Here is a 25,923-nt window from a genome sequence, read left to right on the forward strand (position 1 = left end):
ATGAACATACAGTCATTGCTGGCTGTGATCATTCCTCCCTGATTGGTGTTATTCTGATTGGTCAATATTGTGAACTCTCCTATTCTGATTGGATCCTGTGACAGATGATGGTTTTCTTTCTGTTAGAGCATCACGACCAATATGCAATGGGGACATCATATATGTAATACTTATCTGTGGATTTAAGTTAACTTTGACCAAAATGTAGGGGATCACAATTATCTTGCAACATTCCAAGCTTTTTTTTCAGCTTACTTCAGATTGCTAGACAGGCTAATCCAAGTCTATGCTTTCATGTATAAAAGCAAGAAAAGACAAAATTAATGTAATCATAGCATAATTGCTTTAATTTGTATGTCTCTGGTTTTGATTCAGGTGTTACAAAACTGTTGCTTTTCCATTCCAGGAAATTTTGTACAGTACACTGTATTCAAGGAAAAATGGGGGTAGATTGCACAGTGTTGTTAAATTGTATATAATGTACATTTGTGTGAAGATTTAAGATTTGTAAATGATAATTGCTTGTAGTTGCCGAGTGGTGCAGTCAGATTCACAGTTTTAGAGTTCTTCTGTCCGAAGTTTACAACAACAAAAAAAGAATGTGGACAACAAAAGCATGGTCTTTTCTGTCATAAGGCAATAACCGCTCTGTTCCCGTTCGTGCGATATTCGAATCTGTTTGAGTTTTGCACTTTGACATTTTTTGGCATGAAAGAACTTAGATTATACTTCCATTGTTATGCAATCTGACAAAGATACTCCCTCAGCCTCGAACCTTTAGCCTGAATAATGTTAGCACTGCCTATAATGTGTACAGTTGAAATGTTTTAGTCAGGTTTTCAAATTTTAGGTTAAATATGATTGTCGCAATGAAGCAAGAGACTTTGCAATTGACCCAGCCTGACTGTCAATCACAATTATCAGTTCGACCAATGATGACATGTCAAATAGCAGTTCGACCAATGGGGACAGGGCTACAGCTAGGATCAGTGTATTCTTGGCTGAAGAATTGTCAAAGATACAAAAATGCATTTATATGTACACATTGAAGAATACATAATTGAAAGGTGTGACGTCTTGTAATTATTGCAGTATTTTGTGTATTTAATCTTATTCAAAGTTCAGAGCCCATTCCGAGTCACCATGAGGGATCATTTTAAATAGCTGTATCTAACGATATACCTCATTTTCTCAGTTACAAATGTCCCATGCTTGAGAGGCCTTTCATGGAATGCGGTACATTTACATTCAGTATAACAAGTTATGATTGATAACAAGTTAGATTCTCATTTACATGATGAGCAACTACGTTTCCCACGTCAGTGATTGATTTTAGACATTTTGCCCCGTGCAATGTAAAGAAACAGGTTAACCGGTTAGACAGCATTGGCGGACAATATTGTACGTGACAGCTCAGCAAGCTGGAAGATCTCACCGACTTTTGCACAGGTGTGAATATATTTTCCGTACAGATTCTATGTGAAGGAATGAAGATGTCATACGTGAACAGGACCGGTGTGACAGCGTTCTCGCCCCCCCGTGATCTCGCCCCCCCGGGGGCGAAATCACTAGCGATCTCGCCCCCCCGGGGCGAAATCACTAGCGATCTCGCCCTCCCCGGCTAGTGATCTCGCCCCCCTACCTCGCCCCCCTTTAGCGATTTCGCCCCCCCCCCCCCAAAAAAAACGGGTTTACATGACATTTTAGAAGTTGATTGGTATAAATTACAAAATGTAGTTTCAGAATGATATAAGTACACGAGTTTGATACATAACTCCATTCATTGTATCAATATTAACGTAATTACATGGTAATAAGATAGTTGAACTTGTTTCAGACAAGGAGGGTTTGGTCCCTTGTATTCTCATTATTGCATATACCTGAGTCTTGACATAAGATGTATTTCATTGTATTCACCTGTCCTCAAGCAGCCTATATATCTCCAATATGAAGTCTCTACAATGAAGTGACCACAAAAGAATTATGTAATGTCTTTATTAATTATGCAAATATTAGGTATTAATTAGAATAACGCACATTTTGGTATATGCACCTGGCCAAGGGATATCTTTACCTCCAACATGACTGTCTTTTCTAGTATTTAGGAACTGATGCATTTACCCGTGTTTCTTAAGACAGGTACTTTTACCAGTGTTTGTGTAGCATTTAGCAACAGCCATATCAACTTGCGCGTAGATAGTGTTTATAATGAGAAACTATTATTCACGTGTGTTTTTGATAGTGCTTTGGAAATGTTTCCAGCACAAGAAAGAAAACACTGTGACAAATTGAAAACATATAGCTGACGTATTCCGTACCATAGACGGTGTTGATTTATACGTTCGCAGTAGCACTGTTTTATGCCACCTCAGCTGCAAAAATTGTCTTTTTTCATTTCAATGTCATGTTTGCACCGAACAATATAATGTCGACTTTCGAGGTATGACATCTTACGGTACGGTAATAAGGTGCCATATAGGTACCAGGTAACACACCATATACGTTACTCCCCAGGTGCAGTATAGATATACTGGTAGCGCACCTGTAATATGTAGTAGCCAGCTGCTCTGGGAGGGGGGGGGGGCGAAAACGCTAATGGGGGGCGAAAACGCTAGTGATCTCGCCCCCCGGGGGGGCGAGATCGCCGGGGGGGGCGAGATCGCTGTCACACCGGTACCTGAGCACCTACATAGCAAGTTGATATACCGTAATATAATATACGTATGCATAGCTATTATCTTAGTAAACATAAAATATACTGATATTTCCTCTTGATTACAAATAAAACGACCAACACATTGCCCTCATGGGAATTCTTTTTGATTTCAAAATGGTAATACGCTCGAAAGTTACTAAAATCTTGTTCTCGGTGTAGACTAAGTGTATCATTTTAGGGGGAAAAAATACATCCACATGTCAAGGGTGTGTTATAAATTGACGGGATAAGTCGTCGTTTGGCTGAAAATACGTAGATTGGCTTTATGACGACGTAGTTGAGTCAGGTTGAACAATGACTTGTGTGATTTATGTCGTAGTTCGCTAAAGTACGCAGTGAATTGTCAAACTACGTCTTAGTTGGCTGAAGTACGTCGTCGTTGAGTTTTGAGGGTATAGGCAACACCCAATAGTATTATTCACCCAAAAAGCAGATACTGTTCTCAATGTATCTCAAAGGTGGTTCACGCATGCGTATTTATTCAAGTCCGTATGACGACCGTATCGAGTATTTAGCTGGAATAATAAAATAATTTGGAGATAAATACTGAGAGATAATATGTCACAGGAAGTAGCTGGGCGAGGAGTATGGTTTGCGACCAAGCTTACTCTTCTGGCATGTTGTCTGTCTATCTTTATCCAATATCTATTATTTTGCAGCAACATGTGGGGCCACGTTGATTTGATTATATGGATGGCATCCGCGCTCGCACCAATTTTCGCCATTTCCACAAAAAAAAAAAGTTTTCGACCACACAATAGATTCTGCCAAGCAACTGTAAAATGAGCAAAAATATTCCGTAGATTGAAAAAAAGGATCAGAAATCAGATAACTAATGCCATATATAGAATGCCAAAATGAATCTTAAGTCAAAGAATAAGATGTCAAAGGACGGAAAGAAAAAAAAAATATATTGTTGGTTGGGGGAGGTACCAGTACAGAAAATTCAGGTCCAGAGGATCATGGTATACCATACTATGTGTGTTTAGTCCTATGTTCAACCTTCCTGGCCACTTTGATTTCATACTGAAGGCAACTTTTTTTTTGGCCAAACTTTTTTTTATTCGCTCGCTCGCATCAGTTTTGGAGTTCCCGGAGGATGTCATCCATATAATCAAATCAACATGGCCTAAGGACCCCATACGAACCTGCGTATATACGCACGTGTGAACCCACCCTTACGAGCGCGTGCTCCATTCGTGTTGTTGTTTTATTGACCAATAGCATGTAGGGTACAAAGAGCAACGGGTTAATGTACGTCCCTTAGAGGGAAGGTTCGAGCTAAAAGTCCAAAGGATTATCAAAGTCCTTCACCGAAAAGCTTGAAGCCACTCCAGCCGGTATAGGTAAGTGTCTGCAATACACGTAGAGCATATAGGCTATCGATATAAATACAGCTTTATACACGTGTGTTGATAAACAGAATGCATAGAACATGTGTCAATTGTTCTATTGCCTGACACAACGATAAGGTACACAAATATCGTGAATAAGGCATGTAACTTCGTTAAGGGTGCAGGTTGCCAATATAGAACCCCCGGCATGCAATGGGCATGATATTGTTTGCTAGCGCAATTGTGTTTTTACCTTGTTGTACCCCCTTCACATGAAAGGCGGAATGAGCCGGAATGCCGTATGAATGATAATTTTTGTAACTTCCTGGGTATTTGTAGTGCAGTTTAGAATCTCTCACTAGATGTTTAGATATTTTCGTCCATTCGTATGGTTGTTCCGGATGCTTTTGTCACTATTCAAACTTTCTAGGCCAATCTGAATTAAAGATTATAGAACGCCATAAACGTGTATTCTAACTGCATTATGACGGCATTCCGACTAAGGTCCATTTGAAATTCCAACCGGAACGTTGCAAGAATTTTGCAACATTTGCAACAAGAATGAAGAGGACATAATAAAGTAATCACGTGTTCTCTAACGGTTATCATAACTGTATCCTTATCTAGTCACGATTGGGCTAAAAGTAACATTAACTTCAATGTTATAAAGTCTATATCCAGCAAACTACTTACTACATGTATGTTTTGGCCACATGGGTACAAAGGTTAAGAGATAGCGTGCTTTTCTCGAGGCGCATGCATATGATCTTTGCTCTATTGTCAATAAACTCCCTAGTGTCCGTCCCTATAAATAGTGTACCGTGTTTGTTTTGGTTACTAAATTGTTGATTTCCCATTTCCCTTTTTTTTACAAAGCAGTGAAAACCGAAGGGAAAGATTTGGAAGAAGTTCAACGAATTAGGAACATACACAATAGGACAAAGATGCTACTGTACGTGGTAAGCGTCGTTTGTAACGTTGCACTGTGGCAGACGGTGTTTTGGAGTCTGGCTCCCAAAGTCAACCTTTGGATTTTCCCGAGCTACAAGAGTCTGGAGAAAAAACTCAAGCTTGAAATGAACAGGAAGTATGTTTTTACTATGTTGCTTTGTCGCTCTTCCTTTTTGTTGGAACATAAATTCAGCTGTTGCTCGTAAAGCTCATATTAGACTTGTATTCGTTAAATCGCCATGCAACAATAGTTGAAGTAGATTAAGAATTTCATGATAATGTCAAGCAATTGATTAATGTTTCTACGCGGTTACGTTCGCCATAAGCAGTCGTATAATTTTCAATTTGGCTGTGACTGAACCAACCACCGACAAGGTTCTATACAACCTTTTACATAACAAGACAGCCGAATTGTGCACGAGACATGCACGACTATCCCAAGAATACCTTAAGTTTGCGATCATACAACATAAAACCGTAAGATGATCATAAGACAAATGCGGTCTTTTTCATTAAGCTGATTTGCCCTCTTGTATATCTTTGTTAGAGCTAGGAGGTTTTTATCTTGATAAAACCTCCTTGGTTAGAGTTTTAGATCCAGAGGAAACCATATAAATTAGGGCGCTCTAGCCATCACTAAACAGAGACGGTGAGCGATATAAACTTCCTGGTACGTTTGACCAATTACTGACGTCACGTATCAGTATATAAGATCACGTGTTTATAGGATCACGTGTCTGGAACTCTTGTAAGTTTACGTTCTGAAGTAATGGGTCATTACAGTGATCATTGAACCGTCGTTGAAAATTTGATCTGTGCATTCATTTGTGTTTAAAAAAACTTTAGCACATTGTACAATGATGATCAAAAATGGACTTCCATTATGTTTTTTCTACATATCCACAGCGTGAGCTCTACTACCTGCAGCATCATTCTGTCTGTCCTATCTTGGTACGTCTTCCTTTTAAGACCTGACGTCAGCCCTAAACATGTCGAGTAAGTAACTTAAAGGTTTTCTTCATTTTAGACTGAACAGTCAGTTCTTATGAAACCGGATAACCTTATCGACAATTTTCGAGGGTTTAAAAAGTGTCCTCAGACACAATAAAAGGTGCAACATGGACATCGATTTTTCGTTATTCAAAAGCATGTTTATATAGAAATCAAGATTATTATAAAATAGCATTTTGTTACATGGAAGTTTAGAATATTACAGCGTGAATGTAATGAATGCTCAGTTGTTGTTTTGTTTTCTTATTTGGAAGGACGGATCAACCAGTCGTGCGTTTCACCGTGTCAATTTTCTTAGGCCATACCATCTCAGGTAAATAATTTTCAAGGTAATTTAGTACTGCTATTATTGCAGCTGACGATAGGCGGCGCTAACAAGATGGGGTCAATCCACGAGTGGGTTTCACAGAACCCGGAAAGCGTATTACATGTATGTCAGTTTACGAAGTCATAACACTTTGCAAACGCTGTTTTTAACACTCAGAAGGCTGAAGAAGCTGATTGGCTGCCATAAAGTCTGTATTGGTAATTCATTATGCAAATCAAAGTCTGATTGTTTGATCAAAGTCTGATGTAATGGCGAACTTCCATACACCTGCTGTGGTCTTTGATAGGAATTTTCAAATATGTGGCATACACATAACAAGCAGATGGAAATTATGCAAGTTAGACGCCCACGTAATTTGCATAATCAGTTTTATTTTATATCAGGGCTCACGTTATGAACGAACTGCAACTGTTGATTCGGCTGACACAAATGATGTGACGCTAGTTAACCTTTATCTGAGGGGTAACCTATATCCGTTGCATTTTGTTATAAAACAGGAGCTAGGAGCATCAAATCGACAAACGGCGTTTCAAACTGCAATATTTTTATAGATACATGTATTTCGAACCACAGCCCGTCGACGCGATAACCTTTTTTAACAACGGATATTGGTTACCCCGCGGATAAAGGTGATTTTAGCATTAACATTAATGTTTGGTTTAAAACAGAAATCCTTGCTATGGCGTACCAGGGAACATTACTGGAGGAAAAGGCCATGCTGTGCCATCACGTGTCTAGTCTGTTCTCTGGATACGTCGGTGTGGTAAGTTGTGTGTTTACACAGAAATTGTTTGTTATTGACTTGATCATGATTTCCATTAGTGAAGACATTCAAATACATCGCTATTATTCCTTTAGGCCATGTTGAGTTCATTTTAAGGATGACGTCCGCGAACGCATCAAGTTTCGGTTGTTTTCAACATGATTTTTTTTACCATACTCTAAACCGTACAAAACATCGGTAAAATTTTGAAAATATGTGCTGTAGATTGTAATTAAGAGTATACCAGAAAACAGATATACAAATGTACTGATGTCATAGACTACCAAATTCAATCCTAAGGTCAAAGAATAGGATGTCAAAGAACAAAAGTGAAGATCCTATTATTTTGTTTACAAACTGTATATACAGTACGCCGTGTGTTAATTCATTTGTTCAACCTTTGTGACCACTTAGTGAAGACAACTTTTTGGATGCATGTAAACACTACCAACCATAACAATAAACTTAAACCTTGTGTCATGAGCTAAGTAAATTGCTTTATTCTTTTCTTTTTCAGAGAGGTAAAGGTTTTTCATACTTCGTGGTCATGTTCCTGATGTCGGAGTTATCCACGCCGTTTGTTTCATTGAGGTGGGCAAAAGCTTTGAATTCTTACTAACAGCAAAGAAATTAAAAAGTATAAGATAAGAACACAGACAAGTTTTAATTTTCAAATATAATTGTACGTGCAGTTTCTTACACGTTCTGTAGCAAATGACATCACAACATTTGGACACAGAGTGATGAAAAAGTTTGTTCTCTTAGCTAGAATACTTGCAAGGGCGTCACAGCTACATACAGACATTAGATTGATTAGATTGCCAAAGCTTCATACCTGTACTTTACGTAAAGGCCCATGAATTTCTAAAAAGCTTTAGTTTCAACCGTTGTCTCGATTTGCATAATTTTATGCCCAGACTTAATTTGTTAACCTCTAAGGGGCCTTCACCTTTGACATACATTTTGTATTACCAACAATACCCCGTTGCTGCACATGCGTACTCCTAACGGTGAAAGTTCTTATACTTTCACAGTAATACTTATCATATCTATAATAATATTTTTCAGAGAAAGTTTGTACTTCACCGGGAAGGTCAAATCCAAAGCATACACTATAAACGGCTACGCAATGGTCGTCACATTCTTTTTGGGCAGGATCGCCATTATACCATACTACTGGTACCACATGTACCCCCACGTCGTGTCGGGGAAGGTGTTCCAAGTGGGCTGGGATGCCGCCGTCACTGCGATCTTTCTCTGGACCGTCTTGAACATCTTAAACATTTACTGGTTCTATAAGATGTTAAGAGGTGCTTTAAAACACTTGATATCAAATAAGAAGAATTGACCATTAAGTCGAGGTAAATACTCGTGGTTTGTGCCAATTAATGGCAAACCGGCGCAATGTTGTCGCACGAAATTGCGAATTTTCGAAATTATATAAAAAGAATCACCGGCCGCAAAATAGCGAAAGCGACGAAATTTGTATATTCTGCAACGTCTTGCTTTTACTGTAATTAGTATCATAAGTCAGAAAATGTATTGCTAGTGCATTGTGCTTTGTTTGAATTCAATTCCAAATTACGACATAACTATATTAATAACTTGCTCATCTATTTTTTTACGCAAATGGTTGCCATTTTGCGATAAACATAGTTCTTGTATTGATATAGAGTAATTGACGTGAAGATTACAATTTTTATCGCGTTATGTGATTATTTGATGAGAACAGTCATATTAGATAATTGTAATGCAATGCCAAGTCTTTGGCAGAATTAGCATTAAATGATATTTGGCTACATTACAGAAGTCACGTCTCGAATTGTCTGTTTTCGGTTAATTTACTATGATCAAAAATTAAGTTGTTCTTCTTTAGAATTCAGTCAGGGATTTTTCCCTTTTTTAAAATCTTAATGTTTTCTATTTTGCAGTCATTTGTTCAATTTCTTAATTTCTTTCTGTTGATAATCCATATTGTTTCTTTGGCTTTGGGTCTTTTTACTTGTCGTTGCTACCATAAAACATATTCACAATACTTTGCATTTTTGTCTTGCTTGAATTCAAGGGAAAACGGTTTTTAATTCTTTGTTTAAATGTAAGGTTTAGAGTTACTAGCTATGGCCTTATGTGTAGTAATATACTTCAAACTTTCAAGGTGTTGACATCTCAACAGCGAATTTCTGACACCGCCAAAACCTCCCTTGTATGCCTTACCAAGGAAGTTGAAAAGAATTGAAACCTCCGAAAACATACACACATTTACAGTATTTCAGACTACTAGGACCGAAGCGGCATGCCAAAACTTATAACTGGTCACTACTTTGCTTTGTAACGTGTTTTTTGTGTGTCCCGGTCAACTAAATGAACTTGAAAGGCAGGAATTTGTGCCTGCAAAAAAGCGGGCAGCCCTATGTTATTGCTATGATGAAGTGGCTGTGTATGCGGTCCTTCGGTGCAACGCTTTGTCTCAAAACTTACTAAAACCGTACATATAGCCTATTACCAAGATACAAACCATACCCATACATCAATACAACCACTGTTGGAACAAAAACCCTTGTTAAGCCAAATTACTCGTAAAAAAAGTGTGTAAAAAGCGTACAATGTTTGCTCGGTAAACCGCATGCTCGCCCACTGGTGTTTGGTGTGAAACATGATAGCCCCAGGCGGGTGGGGACTATTTTTTGTGACGTAACAAACAACAAAAGGGAACAGGTACAGGTATAGGCAGGTAAAAGAGACAAAGGTCTTGTAAGTTCCTCTTCAAGAGGGAAAATGTAGGCATAATCCAAAGGTTTACCGCCTTACAGAAGTAGATAGACCTTTGGAGGCATGGAGAGACATTTGAGGATCATCTTTGTACAGGTGTTGTTTGGTTTGCTGCTTGTGACAGAAGCTTACAGGTGAGTGCCCCCCTCCCCTCAAGTGCTAGCCTGTCTTAATGCTTAACACTTTCACTTCCTTCTTCAATTGTATGCTTAAGAATGACCCAAAGTTTAAGTTTATCAGTGTTTGTTTCGTACGGAACTGTAGAACACTAATAGATGGCTCGAAATTCATTTTTGGGATTAGTAGCACTGGTGCACCCAGCTTAAAAAATTGGGTGCACTAAAAAATTTGGGTGCACCACTTAAATGTAAGTAATAACCTAATAATAAAACTTAGTTACAAGCTATGGAATTCTTAAACAAGTACCATGACAGACATTTTTATGATCTTTCTAGCTTAGATGTCAAGAATATGTTGTATACTAGTATACTTTGATATCTTTACATACACAAACCTAAGAAAATATTTGGGTGCACCCTGTGCACCCACAGAAAATAATTGGGTGCACAGCTCCAATTTTGGGTGCACCTGGGTGCACATGCACCCAGTATTTTGAGCCCTGACTATAAAATTTACTGGCCTTTAGGCCACACCAATTCAGTTTCTTGGTTCACGGATTCGCTCGCTCCGATTTTTTGGGAAAAAAAATAAAAATAAAAATTACCACTCAGCAAATTTTCACCATTAATGAAACCATTCACCAACTTTCTGGTGTAGCAAATTGGCCTTTATATCATAAGCTCCTTAGAGTGTGGGTACAGGTGCTGTTACTGTACAATAATAGTGTTTTTGTACTTTTTTCAAGCTGAAAAATGTTTTTCTTCATGTTTTGGATTAGCCGTTACCTTTACCCCAACCATTTTACAATTTTTATTTCTATTTTTATTTCGCCCTCTCGCTCCATATTTTTAATGAAAAAATCCGTGAACCAAGAAATTAAATTGGTGTGGCCTTAGAGACTTATTTTACAAGTGACTAGCAATAATGACAGCAAAAGACATTGCAACAGTCATGTTTTTTATGGTCTTTTTCTCAAATTATTGATTCATTTTATATATTACCTACTTGCCAACGAGTAGAGAAAGAATGAATATCCTCAATATAATTATGTATGTCTTAGAAATAAGCCAAAAGTAAAGTTACTTTTAAAGACCTACACAAAAATATTGTTTGGAAGATCACTTTGACAGCTGAATTCTGATAATACCTTTTGCAGTACTAGTTCACCTGTATTTGCAGGGTAACCTATATCCGTGTTTTTTGGAAATAGAGTATTTAGGGATTTCATGTTGATAGACTGAGGTTCAAATTGCAATATTTCGAATATATTGCAATTTGAAACCACTGTCTGTCGACTTTATATGCCTAGAAACTAAGATTTTGAATTACAACAGACATAGGTTACCCCGTGGATAAAGGTAAACCAGCATTACATCAATTTTGGACAAAAAAAAGGTGATTTGAAGAAAAAAACTTTATCACCAGTGTCTTGGGAAATAAAAGTGGCTTGAAATTAATGGATTTAAGTTTGAAAAGAAATTCCTATTTGATGTGTAAGCTTCCTCTTTTTGAACCTACATAATGTTTGCAAGCAAGTCAGTAGATATACACAAAAAGCTCTTAGCTTTAAACTGAGTGAACTTGTCATTATACTGCATAATATTGATGTTCAAAAATATTATTAAAAAAAGTAAAAAACTGTTGAATGTCCATTTTATATGGACATTGTATGCCCAGCATAAGTATAATTTCTTTGTTCTTTAAGACAATGTTACATCCAGTTTCTTCCCAAAATACTATGTAAACCAGGGTACAGACCATTCCAAAATTTCAGGTTTTGTATTTGATAATTTCAGTTATTAACAGTATAATTTCATTAAATTTTTCAAACATTTACTGTCTTACTGAATCATTACTGCCAATATGTATATAATCTTCTCGACAGTCAAAAAGTGCAGTTATGTCTATATAATAACAATGACAATGATGGTTTATTGCACACTAAAGGCATTGGTGACAATGTATGGCAATGTATAGATAACAAAAGATATAATATACATTCTAATACTACATTATACATATTATATTTCAGTTACTACAATACTACTGGACTATATCAAGTGGTATCTAATCATTGGTAGGTAACAATGTAGATACCATCTCTTAGTCCCATGGCAGGGCTCGAAATACTGGGTGCATGTGCACCCAGGCACACCCAAAATTGGAACTGTGCACACAATTTTTTTCATACTAGTATACATCATATTCTTGACATCTAAGTGTTAGAAAGATAATAAAAATGTCTGTCATGTTACTTGTTTAAGAATTTGATAGCTAAATGTAACTAAGTTTGTTATTAGTTTTTTTTTTACATTCTACTTAAATCTAAGTGGTGCACCCAAAGGTTTTTTGGTGCACCCAATTTTTTAAGCTGGGTGCACCAGTGCACCTGATCCCAAAAATGAATTTCGAGCCCTGCATGGGATTATTAGCCCTTTCAATTTATTACCCTTCTGTCCTTATGACGTGCTACATGTACATGTTGCAGTGACAGGTGTGCGGTGACAAAGACAAGTGTAGTATCCACCCAGGTGACATACAGAAGAAGCTACAGTAGTATCTACTACATCAACTGTGGGTTCTGGGGCTGGAACAGGTGTCCTCGATACAGGCGAGCTAAGAAACTAGTTCCACTTTTCTTTTATAGTTAGGCCATGTTGATTTAATTATACGGATGACAGCTTCATGAGACCCCAAAACTGATGCAAGAGTGCACATTAAAGAAATGGCTGTAAAAAGAGTTAGGGCAACTCAACATTATGAAATCTGAGTGGTCAGGAATGTTGAACACATGTCTTGACTAAAACTATAGTCTTCAGTTTATATCTGTTCTTTCACATTTTCTTCTTTGACTGGACATTTCTATGACATAATACTAATCTGTTTGTCAATGTTTTTTTAATACTGCATATATTTGCTCATTTTGCAGTATGACTAATCATTATTTTTTTTTAGAATGGCTGAAAATTGATGCCCTGGAATGTTGTCATCCATATAATAAATCAACACGGCTTTTAGGTACCAACTAATGTTAATTAATTTAATGGCCTTCATATAAGAAATGAAACCATAAATTTTTAATGATGGATGTGCTTTACATGTTCAGTATGCAAGCATATAATTGTCAAAAGCAACACTTATTTGTTACTTTAACGGGCTCAGAGAATCTTCCATTATACATTTTAATGAAGGTTACAGACATACACATGATAGAATGTTATATTCAGTCAGACTTGGGGAACTCTTTCATATCGGAAGAACATTCAAATTGTTTCTGAAGTATCAAACTCTCTTTTTTTCTTCACTACAGAACCTCCTACAGAACTGAGTATGGGACCCAATATTCTACAGAGCAGTATGAGGAGTCTACAGATTGTTACCATGGCAACTGCACTGCTAATGGGACATGTGCCTGTGATGACGGGTACACTGGGTCAACCTGTCAAGATGGTAATAATGCTTCCTACAATAGTTGAATCATGATTTGCTCTAATACTATAATCATAATGAAGTTAAATCTAATGGACCAAAAATTCACTGTTACAGTAGATTAATTAAGACCAATTGATAAAAAAGCAATAAAAATGTTTTTAATACAGAATTTGAAAAAGGACTTATTTGTGATGAAAGGATCAATTTTGACCTACAAGTTTATTGATTGCATTGGCTCCAAAAAAATTAAATACAATGTCATCATGTTGTATAAATTATATTAACAATAAAGGTCAGACAGGTCATCTTGCATATATGGTACCCAGACTGTTAGTATTGTATTATACTGAATATGTGTAAAGATGTCTGACTCCTGTTTCATACAGTAGAATTTTTCTTTTGCAAAAAGATGATTTTGTTGTTCAGGAGAGAAAAGTGTTGTTTATAATCCACACAGACTGTTAATCCACTGTAATATAGAAGGCTGACTGTCCATCCCTCTCGTTTCACTGCATTTTATCTCCCCAACCAAAGTCAGGTATGCATTTTTACTCCTGGGTGAAGAAACTGGTGTGTTCTTTTCCCAAGAACTCAACATTTAGTCACAAAAAACAGGAATCAAACCTGACCTTTATATCAGCTAGCCTAGCCACTTACCCCATGATGCCATAACTATGTAAGGCCACAGCAAGTAAATTTTATGGATGACATCAGCACGCGCATTAATTTTCGCCTGACTTCAGAAAAAAAAAACAAGAAATTTTTTCTTCTGCAGGGATGGTCAACATGATGATTAAGTACCAAAATGAGCAAATATGTTGTATTGTTACCTAAGTCTTGTAGAAGTGACACTTGCGAGGTACCCAGGGCTGTAGTTGTAGAAATGAAATTGGATAATTGTAAAAGTGACACCAATATGGAAGCCATGAGTGTGGTTACCAACTTTGTTGGTGATGCCAGTCTACCACACTAGTGTCACTTTTACCACACAAGAACATGTCTTGAATACAGGAATGAATGCCTTGTTGGCTCTGATACCATTGTTTTGTCCCTTTAATTCTTGTTACAACATTCATCACAACTTTAACTTTATGGTGCCTATTTTTGAATATGTAGCCATCTTGTTTTTTTTCACCCATCTTGTTTTTTTTCACCCTATCGCACTATTTTTGCAGTCTGCAGAGGATGTCATCCATAAAATTTACTTGCTGTGGCCTAATGACAAAATTATGAAAAAAAAACTTTTTTTATGAAAAAAAAACTTTTTTTTCCTGCTTCCTCACAGACATTGATGAGTGTACCACCCAAAACCCAGACTGCGAACAGAAGTGTGTGAACACCCCAGGCAGCTACAGGTGTTTAAGTGTCCTCTCTATGGAAAATGTTGCTATATAATTTATATACATGAGACATACAGAGCATACCAGCATATTTTAAGTCTCCTCTCTATGGAAAATGTTGCTATATAATTTATATACATGAGACATACAGAGCATACCAGCATATTTTAAGTCTCCTCTCTATGGAAAATGTTGCTATATAATTTATATACATGAGACATACAGAGCATACCAGCATATTTTAAGTCTCCTCTCTATGGAAAATGTTGCTATATAATTTATATACATGAGACATACAGAGCATACCAGCATATTTTAAGTCTCCTCTCTATGGAAAATGTTGCTATATAATTTATATACATGAGACATACAGAGCATACCAGCATATTTTAAGTGTCATCTCTAAATGTATATGAAAAAAAAAGTATTGTGATTAATGGAGAAAATGCTTACAGTTCAAGAGCCGAAATTTGTGGAATTCACCTTGGGATGAATTACGTGATGTGTATTTTATAAAACAATAATGACACTCACTAAACCCATGTAGACCCTACTCATGCATTCCCTATATGCATAGACACTTAGTTTATCGTACATATTTTCAGAATAAATGAGGTACGCTGAGCACACCGAGAAGGCAAATTGCTCTTAAGATAGCAAAGAATATAAGAACAAGACGAAATTTCTTAGCGAACCTGAAATTAGTTTGGTAACCTTACCTAAAAGTTCTGCATTGTATTCAGCCATAGGATTAATTCAATTAGAGGGTACTTGGGGAGTTTAGTAGAAGACTGAATGCTTTTGAGGCATGCGGAGCAACTGGGTACTTTATCGTATAATGTGAAGTCGTATGCAGTTATCACTTCCTAAAATGAATATCTATCGGAAAATAACACTCCCGTGTGGAGTGGAATGCCCCTTTAACAGTACTACTTAACTGGCTTGGATCATAGGAAAATAAATCTAGAGCAGCACCTAGAGGGTATGTCAAAACGGCCAGGTGGTCTTTAATATGTTTAAGGCAACACCAATTTAATTTCTTGGTTCACGGATTCGCTCGCTCCTATTTTTTGGAAAAAAAAATAAAAATAAAAATTACCACTCAGCAAATTTTCACCATTAATGAAACCATTCACCAGCTTTCTGGTGTAGCAAATTGGCCTTTATATTATAAGCTCCTTAAAGTGTGGTAACAGGTGCTGTTACTGTATAATAATAGTTTTTTTGTACTTTTTTCAAGCTGGACACTTTTTTTTTTTTATGTTTTGGATTAGCCCTTACCTTTACCCCAACCATTTTACAATTTTTATTTTCATTTTTATTTCGCCCTCTCGCTCCATATTTTTTATGAAAAAACCTGTGAACCAAGAAATTAAATTGGTGTGGCCTAAGGCCAGGTTGATTAGATTATATAGATGACATCATTTGGGAAACCCAAACTTAATGCGGGCATGAGATAGAAAAATAAGAAAGTTTTGGCCAAAAAAAGTAGCCTTTGTTAAAGGGGCATTCCACTCCAGAAGGGAGTGTTATTTTCCAATAGATAATGTATCAATGAATACATGATCAGCCGACCTCTTGTGGAATTCCACTTGTGGCGAATTACGCAACCTATGTTTGTAAAACAATATGACACTCACTAAACCCATGCAGACCCTGACTCATGTATTCCCTATACGTGTAGACACTTCCTTTATCGTGAATATTTTTGGCATAAATGAGGGGCGCTAAGCACACAAAGAAGGTCAATTGTTCACAAGATATCAAAGAACACGTGTTTTTCTTAGCGCCCCTGAAATTAGCATTGTATCCTAACTTAGTCAGGCACATTGTATTCAGCCATAGGCTGAGATTGATTTAATTTAATTAGAGGGTATTTGGGGAGTTTTGTAGAAGACTGAATGCTTGTTGATGCGTGTGGGGCTAATGGGTTCTCTTTCGTATAATGGTACATAGCATACATTTGTCACAATTAATATCTATCGGAAGATGACAGTCCCGTCTGGAGTGGAATGCCCCTTTAAGTGGTCAGGAGGGTTGAACAATCAATTGTGATATATCACAAAGAATACAGCTAGTCTGCCATTACAATAGATGCTCAATTTTCATTCTTTTGCATCTTTTTCCTTTTTGGAGACATTCCATGATGTTAGTGTGTGTGTGGTGTAGTATAAAGTGCACATTGTAGTCATTTTCCAATGTTCTTTTTTGCAATGTTCAACTCATTTTGTAATTGTTTTAGACATTGATTCACAGTAGGATTCAAAACATTTTTTACCCTGAAAATGGCTCAAAAGTGAATTGCGCTCGCAAATGTCATCCGTCTATCAATTATAATCAAATTATTCTCTTCGCCAATGGCGATAGAGTATGTTTTTGTCGACTTGGGTCTGTATGTAGGTCAACAGCATATAACTCGAGAAATTGTAGATGGAACTTTGTGATTTTTGGTAGGTGTGTAGCGGTTGTCGAAAGGAATGCCAAGTTCGAAAACGGTTTACCTGGCGTTTTCCTACTGTACTGCAGCGAGCTTGGTATGTTTTTTGCAGTTTCTTTTGGGCAGCATAAGTCAAAATCTAGCTGGGCGATTTTCAAGAAACTTGGTAGGTGTGTAGCGGTTTTGGAGAGGAAGGTCAAGTGCGAAAATGGTTTACTTGGCTCTTACCTACGGCGCTGTAGCGGGATTTGTATGTAAGTGCGTCTGTCTGTAAGCAAGATAACTCGAGAACCCTTGAATGGATCCTGATGATATTTGGTAGGTGGGTGGGGGTCAAGAAAACGAAGGTCAAGTTCGATAATGGGCCCCCTAGTGACTGCCTAAGGTACTGCAGCAAAACTTTTATTTTTGACACTTCGTGTTTTGGATATGCTGTGGTCATGATTTTTGAGTGGTAGATAGCCCTTGGGGCAGAGAGTAAGTGCTGTGAGTTTGGACCCCCTAGCGGCTTTTTGGGAACTGCAGGCACCGATTTCCTTTCAAACTTTGAACGAGAATAACTCGAGAACGTGTTGACGGATCATCAGGATTTTTTGGTATGTAGATAGAATGAGTACTTAAAATAATAATCTACATGGAAAGATGCATTTAATTGTAATCAGTGGCCAATTAACAGAAATAAACTGTTTTGTATATACATGTATCTCACTTGACCTATATCTATGGACACATCTGTTTGACAGATGTTTTTGCTGGAGGAAACACTGACAAGCCGTGAGCTGGACACTGAAAAGCTTGAAATTCTGATTGACCAGGGGTGCTATCAGGTCATCTTGTACAATCAGGTCTTGTTTTGGTAGCATTTGTGGGGTTTGGGGGTAGGTACTATTTAGTAATAGATGAATAAGACCTTAAAGTCTTAAATAAAGGCATGATTTAGTAATACATGAATAAGACCTTAAAGTCTTGAATAAAGGCATGATTATTTGGCGAAGAGATGGGTTCGTTGAACTCTAGTCTCATCCTTGTTTCAGATGAAGATGAGTGTGCGACAGGAAACCACGACTGTACCCACAGCTGTAACAACACCTACGGAAACTTCACCTGCGGCTGTAGGATGGGATATGACTTCAACACCAGCACCAGGCACTGTGTGGACAGTAACGAATGTCTGGACAACAACGGAGGCTGCCAGCACAACTGTACCAACACTAACGGCAGTTTTCTGTGCACCTGCGCTGATGGGTACATGTTGATGCCTGATGACTCATCTTGTACAGGTACTATAAAAAAAAAACTCCTCCATAACATAAAATTACTGTGAAAAATTGAGGTAATGTTTTTGTCATGTCTTTGTGTGTGTGTGTGTGTGTCTGTCTGTTTTTTATATGTCAGCATTACATAAAACTATTGTTTACATAACAACTTGATAATGCAGTTATAATTAAGGGTAAATGATAGGAATGTTAACTTTGTGACATGTGTAAGTTAGCTGGAATGTTCATAGACACATATATGTTATACATATCTGGATGATATTTGCATATTAATCAAATTATTCAATGGAGGTATGAGGTCTACAGAGTGATTTTTCAAAGATTTTGTGAAAACATTATTTAATAGTCAAAGGGTAACCTATATCTGTTTTTTCTTTTTTTTTTTTAAACAGGAACTAATAGGGATATACAGTCAAGGATGCTGCAGTTATTTAAAAATAACTGCAATATTTTGAAAGTACTGCAATGTCAAAACCACCATCCGTTGACTTGATTTCCCTTTAAACTAATGGTTACATCTTAAGTGAAAAGTGAACTATTGATAGTACTTTCATGTTTTTACCGCCAAGTTTCTTGCTTTGGGTAGCTTATGATAAACCAGGTGGTAATGAACTTTTTTTTCTCATTGACAGCTTCTGGATTTACAACTTCAGTACCAAGGACAGCCACCAAACATGCAGACACCACAACAAAAAGTACGACACAAACTACTGATTCATCGGGTAAGTCTTACCATAAGTGCCATATTAGTGGGGATAAAGACAAAACAGTGGATTGAATTGATTTGACAGTTAATCTGTTACTTTTTTGTTCTGAATTTCCAATACAAAAGTTGGACCTAACAAAATTTTTGACTGTGCAGCTCCGGTCTTTGTCAATGAATAAGCAATCAACTGCTTCTATGAGTCACATAATTGGTTATCATTATATTAGTTATTGGGTGGGCCAACTACTCTCTCTTGGCAGCCAGGGGCTGAACTGCAAAAAGCAGGGATAAATTGCAAGGGTCTGGAGCAAGCTGCCATTTGGCGCCACTCAGGTGATCTGGATACAACAGATTCTGCAAATAGAACACATGTAAATGGGTGAGCAATGTGCTGTCTTACTGAGGAATGGCTGTAAACTGTGAATGGCTTCGTTTACTCTTTTAACTTCAGTTGTATGTTTTATTTAACTCAGTCTACTTTTTTTTCAGATTTCACAGTCTACAAGGCTGAGGTGACCCTCACCACCATCCAGGGTCAGCCGGTAGTGTTTAGTGAGGAGCTGGCTACACCAGGCTCACAACTGTTCGTGCAAACAGCTACAGTTGTGGAGAACTCGGTATGTTCTTGTTTGTTGTTTGTTTGTTTGTTTGTATTGCATACCCTGCAAACTTCTTCAATTGGCATAACACACAAGGATCGTACTCAAGACTGTGAACAGTACATTTTATAGTAAAAGTATCTTCAGAATTAAGTTGATCCACTCACACTGGGAAGGACCCCTTTATCTTTTGATAAATGTTATGGTTTATGTTACATGCTTGAGGTGTGGTTCTCCTCAAACACAGGACCAGTTTAATGCCCTATCAGAGGGAGGTTTTTAAACAAAACTAGTTACTCATTTCCCGTGAGTGAAGTGGAGAAATTTTTACCTCCCCTAAGGAGATCACCCTCACACTCAGGGTTGACATCGCGGCAAAGCCTAACGATATCTGATAACAATTCAGCCAGGGTATTTGGGTATTTGGGGCGTGGCTTCTAACCAACTGGCTTTTTGTTGTCGAAAGCTCGGAAAGGCGCCATATAAGGCGACTCATTAATATTCAAGAGCAAGATAACAGTACCGGCGTAACGTTCTTTCAGCGTCCAGACGTCTTTATCAGGTACCAAATTTAACATTTGTTGGTTCTGTGGGTATAGGGTAACCACGGCATCACCGTATACATGTACCGACCTAGCATACGAAAAAAAAAAGAATTACCATCACGCAAAGATAAACAGATCTTTGTACACGCTGCGCCGTACGCTGTTTGTTCGAAACTTGCAATCCGGTCGCTGATTGGCCCGCGACAAATCAGGCAAGCTCATTAATATTCATAAGCAGGGCGCCCCAAATACCCAAATACCCTGGCTGAATTGTCAGGGGTGATATCGTTAGGCTTTGCCGCGATGTCAACCCTGAGTGTGAGGGTGAAGGAGATGCATGTTAGGGGATTCGAACCCCGGAGAGTCCCTGTGTTCTGGGCAAAGCACCCAACAGATATGCCACAGATGCCATATGCACTTTTCATGCCATCTGAACTTTTCATAATCACAGATAAGAACTGATTAGCACAGGAAAAGTATTAGGGATAGTTCATTGGACCCTTATGCTTTACATCACAAAACTGTTAAGATTTTGTGGGACCTCTTTTAGGCCTTCTTTAGCTATTTTGAGCATGTTATGTTATGTTACCTCATAATAGGATTCAGCAATGTAAAACCAAATTGACATCATTCTCTTTATTTACAGATGAACACTATCCTAAGGAGGAGCCCAATACAGGACACTTTCATGCGGTCAAAAGTCACCGGATTTCGACAGGGAAGTGTCATCTCAGAAATAGACCTGTACCTGGAAAAGCAGGAGGGCGAAGTAGTATCAGCCTCTTATGTCAGGGATGTCATTCTGGCTGGAGTACTGAACAACACTATATACAGCCCTGGGAGAAGCCTGGGGATCCAGGCTAACTCACTACAAGTCACACAACCAGGTAGGATGGATGTTTCTTATACAAGTTTAGAAGCCTACATTTATAATGTAATATTAGGGACAATATAATAGACAAGTGGTTTTTTACTTGTTGATATCAACGCTTTAGAAATGCATATTGATATTTAGGAAGGCAGGTTATGGAAAAATTGGAAAATACTGTAAAATGTATTTAAGTTCGCGGGATTCAATTTTGCTGTTACAGTAGCGGAAAAAGGACTTTTCGCAGTGGATTTAAGTTTGCGGTAACATCAAAGACTGCAATCTAATATCATAATAGAAAAATGTTTGCGGTGGTTTTAAATCCGCGGTGAAGAGGTCACTGCAAAAACCGTGAACATTAATCCACCGCGAACATTTCTGCATTTACAGTACATAATGTGGCATCCATGTTTTTACAACATTGGAAAGTTGATGATATCCTTTATGACAAAAGTATTTGTCGTGTTTTATCTAACATCTCTATTTAATAAATTTGGAATCTACATAGGATGGCGTCCATAGAATTTACTTGCCATGGCCTATACTGAGTGCACTAAGGCATGGACTGTCCTTGGTGCTGAACTAAGCTTTCCAATGCTATACATGGATAAGCCTTACAAATACAATCACTTCAAACATTTACTTGTACAAATCAAACAAATAAAAAAACAATAGAGAATGGGAAATATATTGTGGCAGCAATGATTGTACATTGTTACAATTTGTTTATGATATCCTTTATGACAAAAATTTTGTCACTCATGTTTCATCTAACCTCCCTTTAGAAAATTGGAATCTACATAGGATGACATCCATTGAATTTACTTGCTGTGGCCTTAATTAAGTGCAATAAGGCATAACCTGTCCTTGGTGCTGAATAAGCCTTCCAATGTCATACATGTTCAATACATGCAAATACAGTCACTTCAAACATTTACCTGTTGTGACGGAGTCACTGCAATAGTTTTTGGCATACCCAAGGCTAACTGCGCATGAGCAGAGAAGAGGGGGTCAGGAGACAGAGAGGTTGGCAGTGTGAAGTCCTGTTATGTAGATTTAGAGGTTTCATGCATTAAAAGAGCAACATCGGAACAACAGCGTCGGTCTATCTTGTGACACCTGTACATTTCAAACCTATAATTCTAAACCCAACTGCAAAGCTGTGTAATTGTCATGTGTGTTCTTGTTTAGAAAGTTTAGATCCTGTGTTAAATGAAGTACAGCCAAAAGGATGAAATAATGCCAGGATTTCCCCACCCCTGTTCTAATGGATAGGTCCAATCTGTGAGCTGCTATTAAGAGGTCAAATTAAGGTGAAAGATGGTAAAGGTCACAGTTTTTTTTTCAGATTCTATAAAAAATACACCTAGCAGTAAAATTGGTACTTTATGATCAAGTTTTGCCAAGGAAAGCAAGTTATTAAAAATAAGTGAATGTTTTTTGAGGGTATGCACCTTGCTCAGAACAAAATCAATCCCTCAAAATGTTGTCTTTCAACATTTTTTTTCTAAATCCAAGCACCAACTATTTGACCTTATGCGACCATGAACTATTTGTTAATATCGCTACAATTTCACCCAGTTTTTGCAACCTAGAACATCACCAAAAGACTATATTTTTACTGAAGTCACAAAACCCACTTATTTTGCAAGGTGTGTGACAGTTCATTAACCACTGCCTTCTAAGAAGAAGTCAAATCCAATAATAAGATGCAACTTCAATTGATTAGACATTAGTGCTATGTACTACATTGTATTTTGTGTCCCTCGAGAATGTTCCTGCAATTAGCCTTTGGGCATGATTTTGCAAATAAACTTGTTATTATAATATTCATGATTGCTGTTGTCGGATACATTGCTTGTGCTTGACCTGTACAGGTGAGGGAGAGGTGGATAGAACAGCAGAGAACGGGACCATCGCTGCCATCGTGATTGTCCTTGCTGCACTTCTGCTAGCTGTGGTAGGGGTCGCTGCTTTCTTCTATCGTCGGCACCGGTATGTATCAAATCTCTACAACTCAGATTCTTTATTTCTTTGTTTGTTTGTATTTTAGCCTTCTTTCCTTCCATAACAACTGTGGTAGTTTTCAGCCTCTAAATGCCTACATAAAAGAGGTGCATATTATAAGGAGTCATCATGATCTTTGTAAACTAGGGTAATGCCTCTTAGCTGTTTCTTTTCAGATTGCACTTTGGATGCTCTTATAGATACATGTATACTGAAAGTATTTGAGTGAGGGTAAAGATAATAAGAGCCAAATTTAATCATATATTGGCATCTGAAATATTTTGTTAAATATTACCCATTGAAGATTTTCAATTTCTAGGAGTAGAGCCCTTCTTACTGGAGTTCAAACATACCTGGTTCTATGTAACGTTACATTTCTTTTAAACCTCGCCAGAATAGAGGTTGAAACTGATAAACAGTAACAAGACTGGTCCATATCTTATGGTTTATTGGTCCCATCTACAAGCGAAGTTTTATTCACGGGCCTCCCATTTTATCATTCAAACCCCTTTTTTGTGAGCAAAGCATGCCACTGTCAAAATATCAGTCTTAGCCTTAGCTTTGGCAATCCTACTCACAGTGGGGCTAGTAACGCTAGTTAACCTTTATCCGTAGGGTAGCCTATATCCGTTGCTTTTAAAAACATTTTATTTTGTCATACCAAGTCGACGGACAGAGGCTTCAAACTGCAATACTTGCAAAATATGTACAATTTGAAATCATGCATTGTAAGTCGACTTGATATCCGTACGTAGTACCCTGTTCTCGAACACAACGGATAAAGGTTACCCGGCGTATACAGGTGAACTAGCGTTACCAATCGATTGATATTCTGTCAAAAAGACATGTATTCTATATGTATCCATGAGATTTTGTTATTTTTGCCCTTGGAACTTTCAAATGTATGTTAAATCTAAATTCCTTTTTTTTGTATAGGAGTAAGTTGAGGATGGATCACGCTCGAAGTATATACGGAGTTCGCAACAGTCAAAACTCCACCCTGAACAACCTCTCGGAGCGCCAACCAACACAGGCATTCTCAAACAACATCTATGACAACCCCTGCTTCGAAGGGAACCCAACCCGACCGCAACAATCGCCCGCAACGTTGCAGGATCTCGCGGCGGCTAACAAAGCACCTCCGTTGCCTAACCGCCCTCCCTCCCTACCAAAAGTCGGGAACGAAAACCCACAACTTAATAGAGCTTGCAAACCAAGTAACGAACTAGTTGTTGGAAACTTGAACAAACAGGAGAACCACTATGAAGTGTGTGGTCCTGGGGTAAGCTCTAAGGGAAATTCAAGTGAATCCAGTAAAGACGAATATGGATACGAGAAGCCTGTAAACACATTTGATCCAAGTATCTATGATGATATTATGAAGGATTGATTTGGTTCCTGTAAAATTCATTTATTTTTGCAGTAAATTTTGATACGTCCTCTTTACCAAAAATTCCTGACAAAGGGAAATGTATATGTATCTTAATGGTACTACAGAGTATTGATTCAACCTAAAGAAATAAATGCCTTTTCCCCTGTTCCTTAAAAATGCATCCACACAAAAATAAATGTGTTTTAACATGTTTTTTTTTGTAGTTATTGCTTTGAGCCAATAAAAGTTTTATTATGCTGAAATAGACTATGTAGACCTGGACTGCTTAAGATTTAAGAAATGTACATAGATAAGTATAGATCTTTTAAAGGTTACTTACTTTACTTTTGTCCATTTTCAACATACGTCTTTGAATAGAATATATATTGAAATGAATCTAAGCTATGATTAGTAATGAAGATTGATCTGAAATGGTACACATATAGCAGTATGCTTTTTATTGAATTGCATATAACAGCATGCCATGTAGCAGTAACATTGCTTTTTATCTGATAGCCCAATTCTTAATATTATGTTATCCATAGCAGTATGCTTTTTTATTGAATGGCTAATTAGCATATAGCAGTATGTTTTTTATTGGATGGCTCAGGGTGAACACCATGATCAGCTTTTGTATATATTATCAGACAACATATTGTTGTTGCAAGTGGCAAAACATTTTTATTGAAATTTTATATTTTCTATCTGTATTAATATTGATATTATGTCAAACCGTAAACTAGAACTTTTGATGGCTACCAACACTGTTCCTTATTAAGCATTTAATATTTTATTGCATCACTAAGTGAAACCAGCTTATTCCTTAGTCTTAAGCTATTGGAAGATTGAATACCTTAAAACCAATTTTTTTCCGGTAACTACATCATTGTTTACCTTATAGGTGGGCTGCTTAAGATATTATAATGCATATATGTATGCTATCAGTTGGCTTTTTTCTCAACTTGAATATTGTATTCAGAATGAATTAAAGTTTGCATTCCTTACCATGATGCTATTAGTGATTATTTTTCTTAAATACCACTAAGAAAAAACACAATTTAATAGATTAGCAGCTAACTTCAACCGTGAATAGTTTCATCAGGTTGGTAAGATTTTATGCAAATGGATGGTTGCCTTACTAGCGTACTTCTACCAGTATAATGATACGAGGGGCGTTCAAGAAGTAATGTCCCTGACCCATTTCCCAAAAGAAGGAGATTAATAAAACTTGGTGCAGTTATTAGTCTTTCTCTTCATAGGAACCACCCAGAGTTATGCATTTCTACCATCGTTTGATGCAGCTCTGGACACCGTTTTTGTAGGACACCCCAGGTTGGTCCTCCAACAG

The 25,923-nt window shown here is 37.4% G+C and overlaps 2 protein-coding genes across 2 annotated transcripts; both read left to right on the plus strand.

Moving 5' to 3' along the window:
* The first annotated feature begins 3,883 nt into the window (after nt 1–3,883).
* LOC118403474 (TLC domain-containing protein 4-A-like) lies at nt 3,884–8,451 on the plus strand. The gene is made up of 7 exons (XM_035802196.1): nt 3,884–4,062; nt 4,927–5,137; nt 5,908–5,997; nt 6,267–6,325; nt 7,009–7,103; nt 7,621–7,694; nt 8,172–8,451. The coding sequence occupies exons 2-7, from the start codon at nt 4,995–4,997 to the stop codon at nt 8,449–8,451; spliced, it is 741 nt and encodes a 246-aa protein (XP_035658089.1). The 5' UTR covers nt 3,884–4,062; nt 4,927–4,994.
* A 1,286-nt stretch (nt 8,452–9,737) lies between these two features.
* On the plus strand, nt 9,738–25,585 carry LOC118403475. Its single transcript, XM_035802197.1, has 11 exons — nt 9,738–10,006; nt 12,478–12,603; nt 13,303–13,442; nt 14,710–14,787; nt 18,236–18,481; nt 19,111–19,200; nt 19,341–19,345; nt 19,658–19,801; nt 20,975–21,215; nt 23,074–23,191; nt 24,140–25,585. Exons 1-11 carry the CDS (start codon nt 9,936–9,938, stop codon nt 24,591–24,593), a joined length of 1,713 nt encoding a protein of 570 aa, XP_035658090.1. The 5' UTR covers nt 9,738–9,935; the 3' UTR covers nt 24,594–25,585.
* Nucleotides 25,586–25,923: the final 338 nt, after the last annotated feature.

Source organism: Branchiostoma floridae, chromosome 16 (genome assembly GCF_000003815.2).
Source record: "Branchiostoma floridae strain S238N-H82 chromosome 16, Bfl_VNyyK, whole genome shotgun sequence".
Taxonomy (NCBI): domain Eukaryota; kingdom Metazoa; phylum Chordata; class Leptocardii; order Amphioxiformes; family Branchiostomatidae; genus Branchiostoma; species Branchiostoma floridae.